Here is a 22,468-nt window from a genome sequence, read left to right on the forward strand (position 1 = left end):
GGCATAAATGTTGAGCGTTTCTTATTGAAAGGCCTGGAAAGTAAGGGAGCAGCATGCGTTCAGGGTATTGGCAGATCCCAGGTATGAGTATTAGGGGAGTGCAAGTGAGCAGGACAGAGAATACGGGAGCCTTTAAATCACGCGAAGGATTCCAGGCTTAGTTCTAAGGGCCAGAAGGACTCAGTATGGTCTTGGGAAGGAGAATCACCTTGACTGCAGAATTCCCAGCCTCTTTTTGTGGGAAACATATTAACGGAGGGCAGGAATGGAAGCTGGCTTTTGAGGCTCTAGAAATAACTCTTGCAGGGAGAGAGTAATGGCTGACCCAGCGGCTGAGGGAACGAGGAGGAGCCGAGAAGAGGAAATATTAACTTGATGGAGGCAAACATTAGAGTATCAGCCGCTTTACCTGGATCAACCTATAGATCTAGAAGATGGGAGCAAAAGCTCTTCACATTTAACAAAATAGAGTGCCTGTTGTCAAGAACACTAAGGAAAGGGAGACTGAAAAGTCTATTCAACTTTGTGACGTTAAACATCTCGGTATTTCTAAACACAGTGTCCAAAAGATGGTAGTATTCTATTCGCTTGTTAAAAACATAAAAATTTCAGCTGAGTAAATTTGAAGATCTAATTGCCTTCATTAAGTGATTCGTGAATTGGGTAACCTGCCGTCTGGCAGGTAGAGACATGTTTGGAGGACTCCAGGGTGCCCAAGAGAAGGGTTTTGCAGGAAGAGGGGTGGGGCAGGACGCTGCTAGCAAAAGGGAGCATGCTTTCAGGCCAGATCACCTTCCCTTAAGGAGAAGGGGGAGGGGGGTCTTAGCATGCAGATTAGCCCATCTCCCTTGGGGTGGGGAGGGTGGAGAGAGGCCATGTGACCTCACTGGTGCTGATCCTTTCTGAATGGATGGCTTCAGATTTCACCCCAGGAGGGCGTGAGACTGCACTAAAGGGACAGATGACTCCACCTTGGACTGTGGTTTCTTTTTAACCAGTTTTTTAAAACCTTTTAGTTCAGTAGCCAGATCTCCATAAATTTCACCCATAGTTAAAGACACGCCATTGAATTTAGACTCTCAAATGCAGACGTTTGAAAGGCAGCCGATACGTGGTTTTGTGGTCACCGGAGCGCGTGTGATCCTGTCTCTGAGATGGCTCTGGGAAGGCCAGCTGTGGGGGGAAGGGAAGTCAACCCCGAGTTTGCCGGTGTGAGCAGCGGGCCAGTCACCTGGAGCCCCGCGTCAGACCAGCCGCTGATGCCGGGATAGAGGCCAAACTTCCGAAGACGATCCTTAGTGTAAGCTGTACTCAGGAGCCTTCTATTCAGATGTCTGTCTCTTTCCTAGGGATGGGCCTGATCAGAACTCCCCTCAGCTGGGGGTTTTCAGTGGGAACACGGCGCTGGAGACCGCCTACAGCTCCACCAACCAAGTCCTGCTCAAGTTCCACAGCGACTTTTCAAATGGAGGCTTCTTTGTTCTCAATTTCCATGGTCAGTGCATTTTCACCATCTTGGTGAAGGCGGAGAATCACATTTGGTTTTACTGGTAGGGTTGGCATACGCCTCCTCCCCAGCTAAAGTTCCTTGATTGTGCCCAGCGAGAGCCTTAGGGGGTTTTCTGACGTTCCAGGCCAGGGTGTCCTGTGGGCTTTTTTTTGCTTAATGTAATGGTATTTGATGATGTTACATGTGGTCTGTGGGAAGCTTGGTTCATTCCAAGGCGAGTGGATTGCATGTGAACCTGATACAGAGACCTTGAAAGACACTGAGTGCCTTTCGTGGACTTCCCACTCCCTGTCTCCAAAGAGGTCAAGGTAGCACACGTCACGTGATTAGAGAGGAGGCAAAAGCAGATCCAGTGATTTTGAAAATAAATCACTTAGAAAATGGTGTATCAACACTTTCCATCTCATAAGAACTATGTCCACGGGTGTCCTCAGATGAGAGGCAGAGAGAGAGGTCAGTGGTGGGTGAGCCATTCCTACTGCAGAATCCCAAATAGACGTAAACGTCATAATTTTTAAAACCGGACACTTCTTTCCCTTCAGCTTTCTATCTTCTTCAGCACGAAATAATCCCCTAAGCATGTGAAGCTTGAGAATTTTATAAAGCAACTTACACATACACACATTGCAGTGTCCCTGAGCAGTAAAACAATGTAAGAGAAATGCTTTTTGTAATATTTTTGTTTATTCAGCAAATGTAGTTACAATTATTTTTTTCCCCCGTAAACCGTTTAGCATTTCAGCTCAAGAAATGCCGGCCTCCCCCCACCGTTCCACAGGCAGAGATGCTCACTGAAGATGAGGATTTTGAAATAGGTAATGCTTCCTTCACTGCAAACCATCCGCTCCACCTGGCGTTTTCACAACCACCCCTAACTCAGACGAGGAAGGGAGTATCTGTCAGAAAAATTCTAAAGCATCATTAGGGGGTTATCCATAGATGCTAGGAATCAAATAGCTATGTTTTTTCCTCCTTCATCTCCGTGATGTTCTTTTTCTGAATTTGAATTTGGCCTTTTTCATCTCAAGCACCTACTTACCTCCCGTCCCCACCCCCCCCATATGGCCATTGTCTAGTTTGTTTTTCAAGTAAAGTTTTTGGAGACAGACTTACACAGATTTCTGTGTTTGGTTAGAAAAGCACATTCACACGCGAGAAGAACTTCATCATTTGTAGCTAAAATAATGATTAATGTAACACTGACCTTTCACTGACACTGGAATGTAATGGCAAATGTATTTAATGATCATATTTAGAAATTCCGCTTTATCATTCTGTATTTATGGCCTGTTTCATTACACAGTCATCAGGTCACATTTGGAAACCAGCTGTGGCACATGTTTGTGGCATTATTACTGTGACCCAAGATTTCTGTGTCTCAGTGACAAACGTAGCACCCGTTCTCACACCGTGTCTCAGACCACTGGTCAAAACATGTGACCCAATTTCTGGCTACTCCTAATGGCTCAGTCAATGGGAGCATTGCGCTAATTAGGGCAGGGTCACGGTTTAGCCCTCTCTGGATGCATTAAAGTCATCCTATGCTACATCCTAAAATCCCAAGAATCTAGGCACCACCCCCCCCTGTTTAATAGTAATCATAGGGGCGGCGGGATGAACACAGACACATCGGTCAAGGAGGAGGGACCTGCCACCCCATCTGTCCTCCTATCGGCTAAGACAGTGTGTTCATCCATCAGGAAGTGGAAAGGGCACCATTGTGTTAACAGACCACAAACGAGCGCGGGCGTTGGGTCAGAAGGGGTTGTGAGTGGACGTTCGCCGTTCGGTGGTCGCGGGCCGCGCCCCGTGTGCCGCGGGCCCCGAGGCTCAGGCGTGCTGTGCTGACCCTTGCAGGGGACTATGTGAAGTACCAGTGCCACCCGGGGTACACGCTGTCAGGGACCGACACGCTGGCCTGCAGACTCCGTTCCCAGCTGCAGTTCGAGGGCTCTCCCCCCACGTGTGAAGGTAGGCGCAGCGGGGCCGGCCGGGTGCCCGTCCCACGCAGCTTCCTCTTCGTTTCCCTGCCTCTGAATTTAACCTCCGTGTTACAGTCTCGTCGCAGGTAAAATGACCGGCTAATAGAAAGACCTAATTACCTCTCTCTTTCGGCTATCTCGAAAATACAAATCCAAGCCGCATGGAACACAGAGTCTTTTTTTTTTTCCCCCAACAGTTTATCAGAAAAATTTCAAACGTTTGGCAGTGTTGAGATAATTTAAAAATGAGCTTCTGAACACCTACCTCCGAGGGTCCACCATTAATATTTACTGTACGTCCTTTGTCACATGTGTGTTTTCCTTTCATCCGCCCATTAATGTATCTGTTATTTTCCATGCGTTTCAAGGTAGATTACAGGTACCACTACACTTCACTCTAAATGCGTGAGCATGCATACAATTACCTACTGTTTACTGCTTTTTCTGTAAAATTTATAGACCTCAAAATCCACGTATGTTGCATACAATACAACGCATCCATTTCATGTATTCACGTTTCCTTAAAATACAAAGACCATAGGCAATATCAGACAAAATTACTGGATAAAGTATTTTCAAAATATTTGAGGGGCTCCTGTGTGGCCCAGTCAGTTATGTGTCCAGCTCTTGATCTGGGCTCAGGTCATGATCTCATGGTTTCTGGGATCGAGCCCCACACCGGGCTCTGTGCTGACAGTACAGAGCCTGCTAGGGATTCTTCCCCCAAAAATAAATAAAAAAATGAACTTCAAAATATGTGAAAGGCTCCATTCTCAAGTAGTATTGGGAGAAAAAATACTAGAAAAATATAAATAAGTTAAAATGGTTCAAAATGGGTCAGAAGTGTCATTATTGGGTGAATCAGAAAGTTTTCCAAATTAGAATAGTTTTTTTTTTGTAACTTCAAAATCACAATGACATTCAATTAGTTTAAAGAATGGGACCTCCCCCTTTCATATAATTTGAGTGCTGTCATGCATTAGGGATAATGAAGCACTCAAAAGGGCTCAGATTTAGGAAGAGAAGACCCGTCGACTCAGTCCAGAGTCCCATCACTGACCCCACATAGATCATTAGTCCCTGGGTCACCGTGTGTAAGCAGGATGATTGATCCGCCCTTGTTTATGAGATTGTTGTAAAGATATGGAGAATATTAAATTAATTATTCCAGGTGTTCATGTTAATCATTTGACTTCTGAGAAGCAACTTCCTTTGTGCTGCACTAGTATTGATTTTACAAGTGCTCACACCTGTGGCCTGATTCTTGTAGACTGTGGTGCTAACTCTGTGCATTCTCATTGTGAATAAGGTAGAATCCTGGCCACCTGGGGAGAGGGAGACAATTTTCAACATCATCTGAAGAAAATCTGGAATGAAGTAGCTTTAAATAACCATGATAACTCAGATTACTTCAAAGAAAAATTACTTCCAAGTTGTATCTCTGGGGGAGCCAGTGGGCATGGGCAGAGAGAAACCCCTTTTGTCTGCTCTCTGCTCTAAACACCTGGAGGATGGGGTGCCTGGGTGGCTCAGTTAGTTAAGCATCCAACTTTGGCTCAGGTCATGATCTCGCGGTTCGTGGGTTCGAGCCCCGTGTCGGGCTCTGTGCTGACTGCCAGCTCAGAGCCTGGAGCCTGTTTCAGAGTCTGTGACTCCCTCTCTCTCTGACCCTCCCCTGCTCACGCTGTCTCTCTCTCTATCAGAAATAAATAAAACATTAAAAAAAATTAAACACCCAGAGAACCCACAGGGCTGTGAGAGGTGCTGCTTCTCAGTTGCCTCGCTTAAAGTTGGGGGCTGCATGGGGTGCTGAGTCAGGAGACTGTCATTATTTTCTTGGAAAAAAAAAAATCAGTGTATCAGTACCATGATACCTCAGCAGAAACCCTCTACGGTGGATTTCTTTCCCATTTTTTATAAAAATTAACGGAGACAAATTCTTAACATTTTTAAGGCACATTTAAATTCCAACAAACAGAGCCATAAATTTCTCAACAGAGATGACTTTAAGCAAGGATGATCTTAGTTGATTAGTGAAGAAAGGCATAAATATTTATTTAATACGCACTTCAAAAATAAGGGAAGTTACTTTATTATATGGGCTACCTCCTAGATTAACCTAGTTTTCATTTACATGAGATTAATTCCTGGCAGTCCAGGCACAGAGTAAATCAGGACAACATAAACCCCGTTGTCTGAATTACTTGGCTCTCACGCACATCTGCGGGGAGAATTCTGCTAACAAGACACGCTCTTCCGGCTCTGGCCACAGGGTCCACGCCCTCCCGAACTCTAGCAATTCCCACAGAGGACCATGTAGTTCTCTTCTGTTGCAATTCAGGAGTAAATTTGTTTAAAACAAACTGAGAATTACCTTAGCTGCTGTTCCCCAAATCCTCATTATTGAAAAAAAAAAAAGGAAATAGGGGCTCAGATGGGTTTTTTTTTTCTCAAATACTTGGTCACTGAATGATAGTCTTCCTTCCAGCACTTTCTACCATTTGGTTGGACTCAAGGGGAGGGGGTGGGCAAGCCCTCAGTTAGTTACTGATGGAAAATTGTGTGAGTTACGAGTTCTTCTTCTTCACATATCATCACCATTCTTTCAGAAGTTGCACTTTGAAAATTATTACCACCTTTCGGGTGATGGATTCTTCCTTGGGAACCGTGTGAGCAAATTGTTCCTTGAAAGTTAGCATCCTATGCAGATAAATTATACCCTGTTGGATACGAATCCTAATTTAGAAAGCACTAAATGAGGATCTGGCATCTTTTCCAGGACCACCAAACAATTCTCCCATTCTCCCTGGACCCTGGCTGAATGTCCTACGGTTGAACTCACTTCCGGCACTCCCTACTTGGAGACAGGGTCAGACTCCACAGGTTAAGGGCTCAGTCCCACAAGCCTGTCCCCACTCCCGAGGCCAGTCACAAATTCAGGTTATCCCCTGTGCTTCTGAGTGACCTGCTGTAGGTCAGAGGTACTCATGGTCCCTTTTTGGGGTATCACCCTATGCTAGAATAGCTCATGTAACTGAGGAAAATATTTATTTACATTTATCAGTTATNACCACTCAGGCATCCCTGATCAGTTATATTTTCTATAATATAAAAAGTTGTATTCTGTACCCTTTATTAAATCCCTAATGCCCTAAGGGATATAATTCCTCTGAATAGTCAGAGGAAGGGGTTCAGGGTGCAGGGGGGAAGGGCACAGGAGCATCTGGGCCCTGAAATTGAGGTGCAAGAGGTTTTGTAGAGCCCCGCCTCCGTACCCCAAACCCATGGCGCTACCAGAAGTCTGTGAGGGGGCAGGAGTTTCAGCCCACTCACCAGTGGGCCTTCCTGCTGACTGGGCCCACACTAGGGCTACCAAGGGACCCACCCCAAGTCACCTTATTCGCCTAAACTCAGGTGTAACCCACAGGGGCCCCTCCTGACACAGACACTCCCCGTGTGCAGGGAATTCCAAGGGTTTTGGGGTCTGTATGGGAACCTGGGACAAAGAGCAGATATATTCTACCACGGGTCAGGTTAAGGAAAGAGAACCACTTGAGAAAGTGAGGAGAATAACCAAGGTTTGTGTCGGACGCTGGCAGGTCCAGGGGTCCCTGAAGGGATGTGTGATGTCCAGGAAGGAAGGAGGGAGAACACTTCGCTCTTAGGATGTGGGAGGGGGAGTGGCAGTAAGTGGGCTGGAAACCACAGATGGGGCCAGATGTTCAAAGGGTCTCAGCACCGGGCGGCTTCAGCCTGTAGACAGTGCAAAGCCATCAGTAGTTTTTAAAATATTCAATTAAAACAAATCAGAAGCCTCTCTTTCCAAGGAACGCTGAAGGCAACCAGTGTCTGATTCTGGGAAGCTCGCGCATGACCAGAACATGCATGTCAGGGCTCCGGGTCACAGCTTCCGACGGTGGAGTTCTCTGTTTACAATTCTCGGAGACCTCTGGGTGCTTTTCAGAATTAGTTTTAATTATTTACAAACCCTCATGCTTGAATGCGTTCCCTTGGCCGAAGGCCCTCAAGATGCATTCAAACAATATGCTTTGGTTTGAAGCCTCACATTTTCTTCCTCTTCACAAATAAGCTGAAGGACTAGCTTCTTGCAGAGGTGGGCTGACTCCGAGCTCCGGGGACAGTCTCAGGGAGGCAGGGTCTTTACAGGCATCTTTGATGGGAACCTCAGACATGCTCCCGGGGGTGGGAGGGGTCCCCTGGTGGAGACCAGGGCTGTGTTTCATGCAGGAATGCTGATGGAGGAATGAAGAGCCCTGGGGAAGACCCCATCTCAGAACTCCCCACTGTGGGCGCTCCCAGCAACAGTGCAGAGCAAGGGACAGGAATGAAGAGGCGCACATGAAAGAGCCAGACAAACAAGTGAATCACAAACACCTTAACTCCCAGGGAGATATATTCAAGTGCGTTTTAAATAATATGTATGTCTGGGGGAAAAGTAGTGAGTGTTGTAAGACAAAGGAAAGAGCCTCACCTGTATTTTCATGGGTCTTCTCTAAGAAACAGAAGCAGCATTTTGAAAATGGAGGGAATAAAACTAGTTAAGCTTAAGATTCTGTTTCTGATGTCACCGCTCACAGCTTTCAGACCCTGCAAAGTCAAGGCTGCTCTGTGGAGGTCTGCACATATGCCCCCAGATATGAAGTCTGCTATTTTTATTGTGTTCTTTCCAAAAATGCCAATGCATTCACTTTTGAAAGGGCATAATATATTTTACAGGGTGATCTGGCCACTATCACAGAAGAAATTGTTTGAAATTAAATTGCTTAAGGCTGAGTGTTTTGGTTTGAATGAGTTTTTGTGTAACTTACCATTAATTAACCTTGCACATATTCTTAAAAATCTACCTAAATACATATTTATTAAAAGGGTTCTTGGGGCGCCCGGGTGGCTCAGTCAGTTAAGTGTCTGACTCTTGATTTTGGCTCAGGTCGTGATCTCACAGTTCTTGAGTTCAAGCCCATGTCAGGTTCTGGGATGAGGGCATGGAACCTGCTTGGGATTCTGACTCTCCCTCGCTCTCTGTCTCACTCTCTGTCTCTCTGTTTCTCTCTCTCTCTCTCTCTCTCTCTCTCTCTCTGTGTGTCTCTCTCTCTGTCTCTCTCTCTCTCTGTCTCTCTGTCTCTCAAAGATAAATAAACTTAGAAAAAGGGGTTCTATGAAATGTTTCATCTTTGGTGATCTTATGCCTTCACATTTCCTACATGTTAAGGTACATCAGCACAAGAACACTAAGATAAATAAAAGATAAAAAAAGGAAAATTTGCCTTTTATTAGACAGCTACCTGAATCAAAACATATTACATTTAATTTGACCATCTGTTGGTGAAAATGTCTTTATTTTGAAATGTATGAGTTAATAGTATAAATTTAATTAGTTAAAAGAAGATAATTCCAAACAATAATTCAAAAAAAAAATAACATTTCCTCTAACAAAAGTTCTTTTCTATGAAGTAAAAGCTGGTCATCTAACTTTTTAAATTTTTATAAATAGTTTTGCTGTTATCTCTGTTTACTTTTGAACCATTATCAATAGAAAATTATTTTCTTCTTAATTATATAAATTATTTCTGGAAGATAATGATATTGTCATTGAAATAAATGACTAATTATGATATTGGTGATTTTTCTTTTGTGTGTCCGTACCTATGCAAGTCAGTTTTATTCCGATGACTCTGAAAGTAGTTGAATAAAGAAAAAAGCAGGAGGGAATAAAGTATGTCAGTGTGTCCACACTATCTTAACAATTCATTCATAAAGATAAGTTGATAAATGATTCATTGTGATAAATTTGTCCTTTAGAAATCGCTACTCTTAGTGAACACTGTAACAACCCTGAGGTCTAAGATGCCTTTCAGCCCAGGACCCCTCTCTCACCACAGTCCCAAGAAATCAAATCACATGTTTAAAATTTACTATTTTTAAAAATATTTGTTAATGTTTCTGTATTTTTGAGAGACAATGTGAGTGGAGGAGGGACAGAGAGAGAGGGAGACACAGAATCTGAAGCAGCTCCAGGCTCTGAGCTGTCAGCACAGAGCCCGACACGGACCCACGAACCGGTGAGATCATGACCTGAGCCGAAGTCGGGTGCTTAATTAACCGACTGAGCCACCCAGGAGCCTCTAAAATGTACTATTCTAAATGAAATTAAAAGTACAATCAAAGGAAGAAATATGTATCATTTCCTATTACGGAATATAATTGCACAGTGTTTTTGTAATATTACATTGTAAAGGTGAGGTCTTGCTTTTCAGTTGAGTTGGGAAAACATGGGATCCTAGGGTCAAATGCACCTGCCCCAAGGTGAGGCGTGTGGGTGATTCACCATAGAAAGGTAGTGCGGAGTGGAAGGCAGGTGGTGGACTTAACCACGCCTGCGTGGGCACTTCTCCCCTCACTCACAGACATTACCAGGACCAGGGACGTTGCTTCGCCACCTCGTCCTGATAAAGAAAATTTCAGGTTCCCGGTTTCTTTTCGCCTGACAGCTTTAGCAAAATTAGCTGTGCCAGAGTCGTGTCATCAGCTTAATCTCACTGATCCACATTCCCTGTATCTATATTCACCCTGTATGTCAGCATGTATATGATACATGTGTATGTGTGCGTGTGCAATTCTCACTTAAATTATAGGCTGGTATAATTAGTATAAATAATAACTCGGTGTTCTTCCCCTGCTGCGTTTGTGTCCTGTCTTCAATTTGGTCACAGCTCAGTAGGATTGCCCCACACCCCTGCCCAATGCCGCCACTGGCTTGTACATCTAGGGATGGAGACTCCTACTGAAGTGGCTTCATTTTGTTAAGGACAGTTTTACTGGTATTTTTCTCCTTAGCACAATGCCCAGCAAATGAAGTCCGGACAGAATCTTCTGGAGTCATCCTCAGTCCGGGTTACCCAGGCAACTACTTTAACTCCCAGACGTGCTCGTGGAGTATTAAAGTAGAGCCAAACTACAACATCACCATCTTTGTGGACACATTTCAAAGTGAAAAGCAGTTTGACGCATTGGAAGTGTTTGATGGTAAGTTTCTTTTTTTCTTTTCTTTTTTCTTTTCTTTTTTTACATCAGTAACCTCTCATAGTGTAATGAGAACACCATTATACTATTTTTGTTACACAAGGACTTTGGTATATTTTGGGGTTGAATCATCTCTCCCCCAAACAGAAAATGAATTTTTCTTGTACTTGTATTATCTCAGAGATCAATAGTCTGTGGAATATGAACATATTTTTGTTAATGTTTCAACTTTTAAGCAATTAATATGCTAGTGATGCACTCTGAAAATGTCCTGATAATTTACTTAAACCATTATTTAAGTCCTTAATTAGGGGATTTCCAGTTGATGACCCCAAACAATTAATTCCCTTTTCTCTAAGTATTCTATTGATGCAGAAGATATTTTAGGAAATGTAAAAGAGCTAAAGCTACTTTAATCCATTTAAATGATTATTTTACTAAAACCATATAAAAATAATGGCTCACAGAGATTTCTAGATGTACCATCTTTATAAAAAATAGTACAATACAATTAACAAATGTTAATACAGTTTTCAATTCTAGTCTTTTTTTTTTAAATTTTTTAATGTTTTATTTATTTCTGAGAGAGAGAAAGAGCGGCAGCATGAGCAGGGGAGGGTCAGAGAGAGAGGGAGTCACAGACTGAAACAGGCTCCAGGCTCTGAGCTGGCAGTCAGCACAGAGCCCGACGCGGGGCTCGAACCCATGAACCGTGAGATCATGACCTGAGCCGAAGTCAGACACTCAACTGACTGAGCCACCCAGGCGCCCCTTAAACTCTAGTCTTAAACATTTTTACACAATTCTCATGAATCTATTAATAGAACAAGGCCAGGCTTGGAAGTAGTAGGTGGTGGAATTGTCACTTTGAAATGGAACTGATGTGGGGGCGCCTGGGTGGCTCAGTTGGTTAAGGGTCTGACTTCGGCTCAGGTCATGATCCTGTTACAGTCTGTGGGTTCAAGCCCCGCGTCAGGCTCTGTGCTGACAGCTCAGAGCCTGGAGCCTGCTTCAGATTCTGTCTCCCTCTCTCTCTGACCCTTCCCCACTCGCTCTCTATCTCTGTCTCTCAAAATAAAGACATAAAAAAAATTAAAAGGAAAAGAGAAAGAAATGGAACTGATGTCAATATTTTTATTTGCATAGAAGTATTATTTTAGCCCATAAAATTAGACCTGGGTACAATTATGGCTGCCCATAATAACAGGGCTGTCGCATGTTTCGATGGACTTGTCATTGTATTCGGTAAAATAACAATCAACTCAATTTAAAAAAATACTGTAATTGATTCTGTGTGTGTCCCAATGCCTTTTACTAACTTGATGAATCCCAATAGTCAAGTTGTTCATATGGACACGCACCACAGTATCAATGTATGTATTTCCTAAAATGATGAGCTACTACATTGGAAATTAAACTCATACTTGTGTACATAGAAAGAGAAGACTGAGCACTATTTTCACTTTCAGAGTTTTCTTTTTCTTTCTTTTTTTTTCCTAAGTGTATTTTAAAACAGACATGGACTGCTGAAGACTTTTTCTGTAATCTTTAGGATGGAAAGAAGTAATTTATTAGCCAGGTACAAAAATTATGTCAATGAGGGACCAGGCATCCTGGATTCTGAGGTCAGTTAGGTGAGAGAAACAGAGCGAGTGAGCACCCACTTCAGGGCTGTGTGGGTGAACATATTCCTGCACATGCTGGGTGTACCTACACATATTGACATAATTACCTTAAATGTGGTCATGTTCCCTGGCTTCGCCGTTGTTGAATTGGAACTCAGCTGACCGCACTTCTTCCGCTTCTAACCGCAGCAGCAAAGTCATTACCAGTGTCCATGTCTAGGAGCCTACAGTCTCATCTCCCCAGAATATGGATGGATCATACCCATCCATATTCTGGATGATAAGTAGATAAGATAGTAGATAGATATCCAAAGTAGATAAGAGAGATACTGTCAAAGCAGCCGCTAACAAATTATCAGAGAATCATGGTTGTGTTTGTTCCAGTCTCAAAAATTTACTATAAGATGAAAGGGCACAGTTTTATATGAAGCTTCTATAAAGTGTTGACATTTTTATTGCATTAAATGTCATATTTATTGTGCCTCTCTCTCTCTCTGTCTCTCTGTCTCTCTCCCCCTTTCTCTCTCTCTCTGTCTCTCCCTCTCCTGTAAGATAGTAGCTCNTTTGCATTAAATGTCATATTTATTGTGCCTCTCTCTCTCTCTCTCTCTCTCTGTCTCTCTCCCCCTTTCTCTCTCTCTCTGTCTCTCCCTCTCCTGTAAGATAGTAGCTCTTTTATGACACATGAGTTGTAAAAAATGTGTTGAATATATGGGTTTCAGGCTTCATTATCCCAGTAATGTATTACTCTCTGTGGCTCCAATAATGGATATTTCTTGATTAAAAAACTAAAAAGATTTAGTCATTGTAGAACTCCACTGAGGAAGGTGTCCACATAAAGACTGGGATGTTCACTTGCAAAACACTTCGTGGTTTCCGTGTTGGTGACAGAAGCTGCTCCTGTCCCTTTGGGCTCTGTGTTCTTCTCCGTGTGCTGACATGACTTCTTAAAGAAGACTCCTTGAGAAAGCTCGTTACATGTTAGGCAAGAAAAGCAGAGAAAATGATGAAGAATTGGATGCTGGATTAAGAATACCTGAAACTTGACTCTTGAGTTCTGTCATTCAAAGTGACATTTTAAAATTTCACAAATTTCCCGGTGTTATGTTATTTTAGAATACATATTCTCTCCTCAGACAGCGACAAGAAAGCCAGCACCCAAACCCATTACCATCTTCTTTAATTTTAAAATACCATCATCCTTTTATGGGACATCTTCCAGGAAACCGCGAGGCAGCATTTTATTTGATTCGACTTTGCTCCGGTGAAACTGAACTTTGCCCTGACCATCTCTAACGTACTAGGTTTTTCTATTCGATGGCTAAGGCTGTCATCAGAAAGAACCACAGATGGGGGGGCTTCAACACAGACATGTGTTCTCTCCCGGTCCGGGAGGGGTCTGGGACCCGGGTGTGGGCACTGCTGGTTTCTCCTGTGTCTCTCGTGTCCCTGGCTCCCCCGCCACCCCGGCCACGCTGCAGTCCCTGTCTGTGTCTCCATCTCCTCTTAGCCTGTGGACTCCAGGAAGACTGGGTGAGGGCTCATTCCAGTGTCCTTCCGGAGCTTTAATTCCCTCTTTAAAGACTTCTCTCCAAACATAGTCACCTTCTGAGGTACTGGCAGCTGGGATTTCAACGTATACATTTGGGGTAACATGATAGAGTTCTTAATAACTCTAATTTTTCTTTTTAATAATATTAACTGCTCTGATTAGGGATCACGCAAAGAGTGAAGTTGTGGTTGCTCAGCCCCACGGCATGAATAAAAATGCTACATAAATCTCAAAGTGAGGCACGTGACCGGATCAGGTGGGCATCACGTCTGGCAGTGAGGCCCGCATTCTCCCACCCATAGTGAGCTTCCTGGGAGGGAGCCGCCGTGTAGAAAAGCCACGGAGGTGTCAGACCCTGAGGAGCGTTGAGCTCACCAGAACTCGCCCTGGAAGTGGGAATGCGGCTTCTGTATCCAGTACAGCAATTCCGCTCAGGAAGTAACACCAGGCCAGGGCGGCATGGTGGCTGGCAATACGCTGCACTGGTTTCTGCTACCTGTACGTTAGAGAGTAACTTTGTTTCTTGGATTTGTAAAAACTTCAAATGTACCAAAAGGTGAAAACATTTTAAAAATACAGATATGGACTCATGTCTTGATGTAATGAATTTTAGGATTTTGTCAAAGTTACCTTAGGCTCTGTTTGTTTGTTTGTTTGTTTGTTTTCTTAAAGAGGCAAGGGGTACAAAGAAGTTTAGGGGCCCCTCCCATATTCCATACCATGTGTACCTCTCCTAGCAGGAAACAGTACTGTGACGAGGGGACAGTGGTGTGTCAGGCTTGTGCATGTTTTATGGTTAATTCTCTATCTCTGTCTGTCCATCTATCAGTCTGTCTCTCTATCTCTTTCTCATCTAACTATGTATCTCTACGTATATCACCTCCTATCTGTTTACACATACACACACCCCCATACACACACATAATTTATATATGGTACACTTTTGAATTATTACACAATTGCTATCATATTCATCTGCAAATAGATTTCTTTAGTCATCGATATGCTGTTTAAAGAATCACTTGTGCTGAAACATGTTATCTAGTTCATTAATCTCAAAAGTGTACAGAATTCCTTTCCGTGGCTCTTTGAATTCTTTTCTAAAGTACAAAAATATTAGTTAGGATCAGGTTTTGCCATACAAAACAAATGGCACAAACATTTGGCTTTATCAATAAGTTTAGCGCACATGTGCTGAAGTTTATAGAAATGGAAGTAAATCCTCAGTTTTCCTGGATATTATTACCAAATTACTTTCCAAAGTGATTATACTCCTCCTTCTACCAGTACTCCATGAAAGTTTCTATTGCCCCATATACTTAAAATATTATAAATACAAATGAAGTTAAAAATTACTTTTGTTTATTTCAGTTGCTCCTGTTTCTAATAGGTAAGGTTCATACGATTTATGTGTTATGTGTTAATAATGTGAAGGTGTTTTGCTTGGCTATTGCCTTTCATTTAATATCAGGGACTATATTTGTTGCTTCATTAATTTGGAACTCTCTGTTTTTGGAAATAAATAGCTATATTTTGTACATTTGGACCCATAAATGTAATAAAAAAGCTAAAAGTAGTCTGTATATTATAGGTGCTGGCTCCTACCTGAACTGTTTTGTTTCTCTGTTTTATTTAGGTTCTTCTGGTCAGAGCCCCCTGTTAGCGGTCCTAAGCGGGAACCACACCGAACAATCAAATTTTACAAGCAGGAGTAATCAGTTATATCTCCGCTGGTCCACCGATCACGCAACCAGCAAGAAAGGATTCAAGATTCGATATACAGGTTTGTAACTGAGGTTTAGATTTAGCATGAAGGTGTTTTTAGTACAAGTGATCTGCGTTAAATAAAAACAAATTAGAGATTTGTAATGTAAACCTAGTCTCCCAAAGATGAGTAATTAATTCCCACAGAAATAACATGGGAAATTTCTCCAAGAGCTAGATCTGTAAACAACTCTGGGGGAAACAAACTATTTATTGATTAATATTTTTTTAATGTTTCTGTTTATTTTTGAGGGGGGAGGGGCAAAGATAGAGGAGACAAAATCCCAAGCAGCTTCTGTGCTGACGGCAGACAAGCCGATGTGAGGCTCGCGCTCACTAACCACAAGATCATGACCTGGGCCAAAGCCAGATGCTTAACTGAATGAGCCACCCAGGCGCCCCTTGTTGATTAATGTTTTAAAAATTATTGCTAAAAATCATAAAATCTTGAATTGGGGAAAGCAAAGGCATTTCCTCTAAAAGATAAAGCAGTATAACATAAACTAATTTAAAAGAAGGGTTAAATGCTAAGGAAGAGATATTCATTTTGCTACTAGTTTTATAAGTGGTGGTAATCTCTTATTAGTAATAGTATGTCTTTTTATTGATTATCTGTATCTCTATATATATTTGCAGACTACATTCACATATGTATATATGAACACACACAAAATTAGTACATGTTTACATATATATGTTTACTTATCAGCATTTAAATCATTTGGTCATTTACCCGTATATTTTAATAATTCTCTGCCAGTGTTTTTCACGTTGAGTCAGTCAGTATATTTCTGTACATTAAATCCTGCACACATTTGTCACTATGACCTGACGTCGAATGTGTATACTGTCCTACAGAAGCGGTAGACAATTTCAATTCTTCATATATTTAATTACTAAGAAAAAAATGTACACTTTTTTCAGCATCTCACTTAACAGTATCCCATGGTGATGACTGAGATACATCTCCCTAAGGAAGAAGCCCAGTAGATACATACGTGCATGTCATTCATGCTCATTCACCAGAGGAGTGCTAATTCCTGTGTTGGTATTTTACATGGTCAGTGCTGAGAAACCTCCTGAAGGAGGAACAGCAAAACGTCACAGTAGTCTGTTTTTTTATAAGTCTGTTTCTCTTGAGGGAAGGACAGCGTGGAAGTCAGGGAGAGGCAGAGAGAGAGAGAGAGAATATCCCGGAAGGCTCGACACCGCCAGCACAGAGCCCGATGTGGGGCTGCAATGCACAAACCATGAGATCATGACCTGAGCTGAAGGCAAGAGTTGGGCACTTAAACGACTGAGCCCCCCAGGCGCCCCCACAAGTCACAAGAGTGTTTAAGAGTAAGATTCAGGCTCTTTCTGGTGGTGGAGATCATGAAATCGTAAAAAGTATCAAGATTTTGAAAAGATTCTTTTTGTGCAGATAGTGGGCATGAAGTCCGTCCTTAGTGACGTCTGATAAAACACACCAGACTTTGTTTCTCCCCTTTTTCTCCAAGTGGTTCTTCAAAATGCTTATTAGCAAAGAGCTCACAGTTGAAATTGCTTCCGTTAGAATGAGTTACGAGAGTGTTAGGGCAGTGACTGGATTGGTGCTCACCCTTTTCCTCGTTATGAAAAATAAATACTGAGCCCTTTAGAACGGCTTGAATTTATTTCCAATGTGCAAAAATGGACAGTGCAGGGGAAATCACAGTGACCATAATCTATCTCCTTCTGGCACCTTACCTGGTAGCGTGGTGATATGATTATACCTTGAACTATGTCTTTCAAAGGATATTTCAGTTCACAATTGAACCAGAAGTTTCCCTTTGTTAAACTGTGTAGGGAGAGTGGGAAGATGGAGAATTTCAGAGAAGTGTGTACATTGTTGTTTTGTCAGTGGATGTATCATCTTTCAACAGATTTTCACCCGAAATTCGGTGGTTAAGGTAGTTATGCTAGGAGTTCGTCACCAGTGGTTTTAGAGCGGCGATTTCGTGAACAGTGTGTCTGAACTATAGCAGTGCGGGCCGGGGAGCCACTCATCGTGTGCTGGGCCTCTGTCCGTCTTCCACACGTGACACAGCGGTCCTCCAGACCCGGGAGCAATCCGGCTGATCGCCATAATTTGAAAACAAACGTACAAAAAGACAAAGGTAGCGCTGTGCAGAGGGGTTCTAGTCAACGTGGTGAGCTGCGCTAAGTCACTGCTCAGCTACTAATGGCCCCCCGATGCTAAACGAAGCACGTGAGCTTCTGTGTGGGGTGAAGATACATGCTGGGTGGACATACATCCAGAAATTCCCAGATACTAAACCGGCCCAGGCTTCTCCCATGGTGGATGCCTCCTGGATTCTCCAAGGTGCTACCAGCAGAGCTTGGTGACTGAACCTGGGCCCTCTCAGGAATAAAATGGGCAGGGCCTCATGCTCAAATCTTTCCCTTTTCAGGGCTCTACTGCCCCCCCCCACCTGCCCAGGGCCCCTCCATATCTTGTTCTAAGGGATGTTTTGAAACCCTGGTAATAGAAAGGGGAAAAAAAAACATCGTAAAGAGGAGAGAAAATTGACAGTTCTTAGGCTCTACAGAGTTAGACAATCTTGCACATTATATCCTTTAACTGAATGAACTATGACAAAAATCACAGGTGACATGCAGTGAGTTCTGTGGCTTCCCTGTTCCTTCAGGGACATTTCAGATGTTATCTTATCTCTGCCTTTGGAACAGGCTTTACCGTCTGCTCCCTCGTTCCCATAAATTATCTTTTTGCTTTGTTTTTGCAGCCGACAGACAGCCAGGGCTCCCTTTCCTAAAGCAAATAGTTCTATTTATTCAAAACTTACAGAATTGAGTCCAGAACCAGGATGAGGAAAATGGCATGGCCAAGAGGGCCGTGAATCATAAGTTTTTCACGACAGTCAGTGAATTTTAACTTAATACAAATCAGTCCATGTAAAAAAAAAAAAAACAATGAAATGGTATTTCAGAAGACCATCTGGCTGAGAATATTCTTTGAGGACGCCTCTCACAGGAGAAGAGTTCATGACCAAGGACAGACACACAGACGTTGCTTCTGAGCAGTGCTATGACAGGAAACCTTCAGAAAGTTGCTTTGGAATTCATTTCCAGGGAAAGGTTCAACATTACGCACTCAGACCTGCGTGTGTCTCTGTGGACTCCCCACAGGGAAGGAGCACGTTTGAACCTCTTCTCTCCAAAGGAATCACACATTTCCAGTGCTTCACTACTTTCTTCATTTTATTGTTTTAATTTATCTGAAGGGACTTCATAGGATTGTAGGCTGCAATGAAACTGGCCTTGTAAGAATAAGATGACTTATTTTCTCTAAATATATAAATAAGAGGCCGAGTCCTTAGCCATTGAAATGTCATATTCTGTGTAGGTAAGACTGTTTTATTTTAACAAATGCCTGTCCTCCATTTTAAAAAGTTCCCACAAAGGCAGTGATTAAAACTGTAAGATTTTTTATTGACTTCGAGTAGTGCATTTTCTTCAGAGATTTTATTCAAATCTCACCTGTTAGAAAGAAACTTAATGTGTCAACATCGCTGTGCAATTCACACGACCCTCTTAGCAACAGTGAGGAGGAACAAGTTAATGGCTTTAATTGCAAAAGGTTACATTCTTTTATTTTCTCCATTTTAAGGATACTTTTCCTTTTTTACTGAGAATTGTTTTCTTTCAGATAAGGTGCCCAGGCGCTGTATCTCACAATTTCTCATTCTGGTGGTCAGGAAGCTTATTTAAGTGGGTTAGCTTTAAAGAGGTGAGTGAGGAAGTTCAATATGACTTTTCCATGATTTCCTTACAATATTTTAGCCAAAGTTGAGATCTCCCTTCACACTGAAGAGCAATTGCACACAATCTAAACTTCGAAATAAGAGATTGAACCTTGGCTCTAGGCTTTGGGGAATTTCTTTTTTTTTTTTTTTTTTAGACTATTTTTCCAGAGCAGTTTTATGTTCATAGCAAAACTGAGGAAATGATACAGAGACTTTTATGGGTGTGGGCCAGTGTACACTGGCCAGTCACCATCATGGTGGTGTCACTCAGGGGGCCTCACTGCCCTGAAAACCCTCCACACTCCACCTGCTTATTCACCTGCTCTTTGACCCTTGGCGATGGCTCGCTTGTTAGCATCTCTCTAGCTTTGCCTTTTCCAGAAGGTCATATGGTTGGAGTCACACAGTACGTAGCCTTTTCAAACTGGCTTCTTTCCCTGAGTGAGATGCATCTAAGGTTCCTCCATGTCTCTTCGTGACTCGATGGCTCATTTCTCTGTGCTGAAGAATATCCCAGTGTCCGGAGGGACCACAGTTTATTATTCTGTTACCTACTGAAGGGCATCTTGGTCGCTTCCAAGTTCCAGCAATTATGAACAAAGCTGCTATAAACATTTATGTGTAGGGCTTTGTGTGCGTGTGCATGTACATTTTTAAGTTCTCTGGGTGAGAGTGTGTTTACTTTCGTAAGGAACCGCCACAGTCTTCTGACTCAAGCCGCACCGTTTTGTATTCCCACCGCCAATGAGTGAGACTTCCTGTTGCCCCTCATCCTCACCAGACTTTGGTATTTGGGGATACGTTTTAGACCAAGTTGACATATTGGCGTGTGTATAGCTCTTACCAAGGGACGTGCAGCAGTGCTTATGCGTATGTTCACACCTGTGGTTTGTGTGCCCACAGCCTCCTACTGCAGCCTGACCCACACCCCGAAGAATGGAGGCGTTCTAAACAGGACCACAGGGGCGGTTGGAAGTCAAGTGCATTACTTTTGCAAGCCTGGGTATCGAATGATCGGCCACAGCAACGCGACCTGTAGACGGAACCCAGTCGGGATGTATCAGTGGGACTCCCTCGCCCCACTCTGCCAGGGTAAGAAATGTGCTTTTTCATCCCCAAACTCGAATTAAATTTATTTAATTTTCTTTTTTTTTAATTTTTTTAAAAATAGTTTATTGTCAAGTTGGTTTCCATATAACACCCAGTGCTCATCCCCACAAGTGCCCTCCTCCATGCTCATCACCCCCCTCCCCCCCACCCATCAGTCCTCAGTGTGTTCTCAGCATTCAAGAGTCTCTCATGGTTTGACTGTCTCCCTCTCCCCCACTATTTCCCCCCTTTTTCTCCCCCACGGTCCTCCCTTAAGTTNTTCTTATTTTCATCACATTTTGAAAATTACTGAAGCGGTGACTATGGCTGAAAGGTAAGGAAGAAAGGAAAATGATTTTACAGAAGTACAAATTTAACTTTCCATGGACCAGGCAAATATTCCTGACATTTACACTGAGCTTGATGTGGCTTCACAGCCAGAGCATGGGGGGTGGTTCAGCAGTGGTCACTAGCTGCTGTGCACTGACCCTTATCCTTACTGGGCTGCATTTTGAAGCAAAAAGTGTGTTATTCGATTTAGATTCAAAAGAATTTTTCTTCACAGTTGTATTAATTAAAAAATCAATTACTAAAACCCCCTTTTTTAAAAATTTAGATTAAAAACCTGTTTGTTGAACCATATGCCGTATGTTTCATTTTCTTTTGGTCATTTGAATTTAGGGCTTATTAACGTTGATTTCAATATTTCATGCTTTTTTGGTATTTTATCTGTCATACGCATAAAAATCAAATTTCAAATAAGTCATTTTAATTTTAATTGAAGGCTTTGAAGTCATGAAATTTTCATAGTTTTGTCTTAGTGAGATTTATATTCATAACGAAATATATTGGTCTTTGAAAGCTAATTATGATTTATGAAAGGAGCCTAATATTGGTTTCCTTTTTTCTCTTTTTTCATGATATTAGATTTTCTGGTATTGCTCTGTGAGACAATAATGGATATTTATCAGACTAAATATATGTGTCCTTAACCACAAGGAGTTAATCAGACACTTAGCTTGCATTACTGATATTCTGGCTGCAGAAATTCTTTGTAAATATAAGGCAAACACAATGATCTGACAGCGTCTTTCATTAGGAATGATGAGTTTGTTCTTTACAAGAGTACTTTTTTCTTTTTTTCTTTCTTTTTATTTTTTGAAGAGTATTTTTTTGTTTCAAAAGAGGAAGTGATTCTCATTTTCTTTAAATGCTCTGTTACTTGGTGACGGAGATCCTGTCGCTCAGCAGGTGGCCCGGGGGGCTGTGTGTCATTAGCCCAGGGAAAGAAGGCCCGTGGCCACAGTCATGGCTGAGCCCCCAACCCAGCCAGGGAGGGAGGGGTGGAACAGCAGGGCAGACATTCCAGAATCAGCACCTCTAGAGCCTGAGTCACAACGGGGAGCCCAGGTGGAAAGTGCTGTCAAAATAGAAAGCACTGCAAGGCACTGGGAGAGACCTCGCTGTGCTGAGGGGGACGCTGGAGGGGTGACGCCCCAGGCCTGTGCCGTCCGTCTTCCCGCTCGGGGAGGGGTTCTGTGAGCCCCTGGGGGTGGGAGAGACGGCCGACAGGAGGAAGGCAGTGTCTGCAGGCTCTTTTCCTCCTCAACTGCTGTGACCTCTCGCTCCTGCTTCCTTTTCCCCCCTCAGCACAACTATTCGAGGCTGAATTCGAGGACTCAGAAACAGGGCACCAAAAACCAGGTCCTTCAGGAAGACGTGCTGTTTGGGTTGAGGGATCCGGGTGAATGTGATCCTTGTATCTCGTCTTGGCCTTGAGCATGACCAAGGAGCCATGGGGTTACGGGCGGGGCGCGGTAGAATCCCACGACACACTTTGGCGGGCACTACATCATCTCCCTTCAGATTTCTTCCGGGGGATCAATGCCCCGGGTGATTACATTCTCAAGTTATAATATGTCTCCAGGAAGTACCGTCTACTTCATCTACTTCATCTACGGTGTAGATCGTCCCACGATCTACAGTTTTCTCCACTTTTTATTAACTCTTCCATTAACCAGGCAGGCGGTAAGATTGTGTGCTTTCCTCATAAGCTATGACTTCTAAAACCTGGAGGGCAGTTAAGAATAATCCACTTCACTTTACTTGTTTTTACGTAT

General features: G+C 42.9%; 1 protein-coding gene across 1 annotated transcript in view; it reads left to right on the forward strand.

Moving 5' to 3' along the window:
- CSMD1 (CUB and Sushi multiple domains 1) overlaps positions 1 to 22,468 on the forward strand; it is a 1,564,948-nt gene that overhangs the window by 1,416,446 nt on the left and 126,034 nt on the right. Inside the window, exons 43-48 of the mRNA XM_077771883.1 lie at positions 1,350 to 1,495; positions 2,245 to 2,325; positions 3,368 to 3,481; positions 10,348 to 10,536; positions 15,347 to 15,493; positions 20,163 to 20,351. Of these exons, the coding sequence (XP_077628009.1) occupies positions 1,350 to 1,495; positions 2,245 to 2,325; positions 3,368 to 3,481; positions 10,348 to 10,536; positions 15,347 to 15,493; positions 20,163 to 20,351 (866 nt within the window). The remainder of the gene's footprint in view (positions 1 to 1,349; positions 1,496 to 2,244; positions 2,326 to 3,367; positions 3,482 to 10,347; positions 10,537 to 15,346; positions 15,494 to 20,162; positions 20,352 to 22,468) is intronic.

This window comes from Crocuta crocuta, unplaced genomic scaffold (assembly GCF_008692635.1).
Source record: "Crocuta crocuta isolate KB4526 unplaced genomic scaffold, BGI_CrCroc_1.0 scaffold111, whole genome shotgun sequence".
Classification (NCBI taxonomy): Eukaryota; Metazoa; Chordata; class Mammalia; order Carnivora; family Hyaenidae; genus Crocuta; species Crocuta crocuta.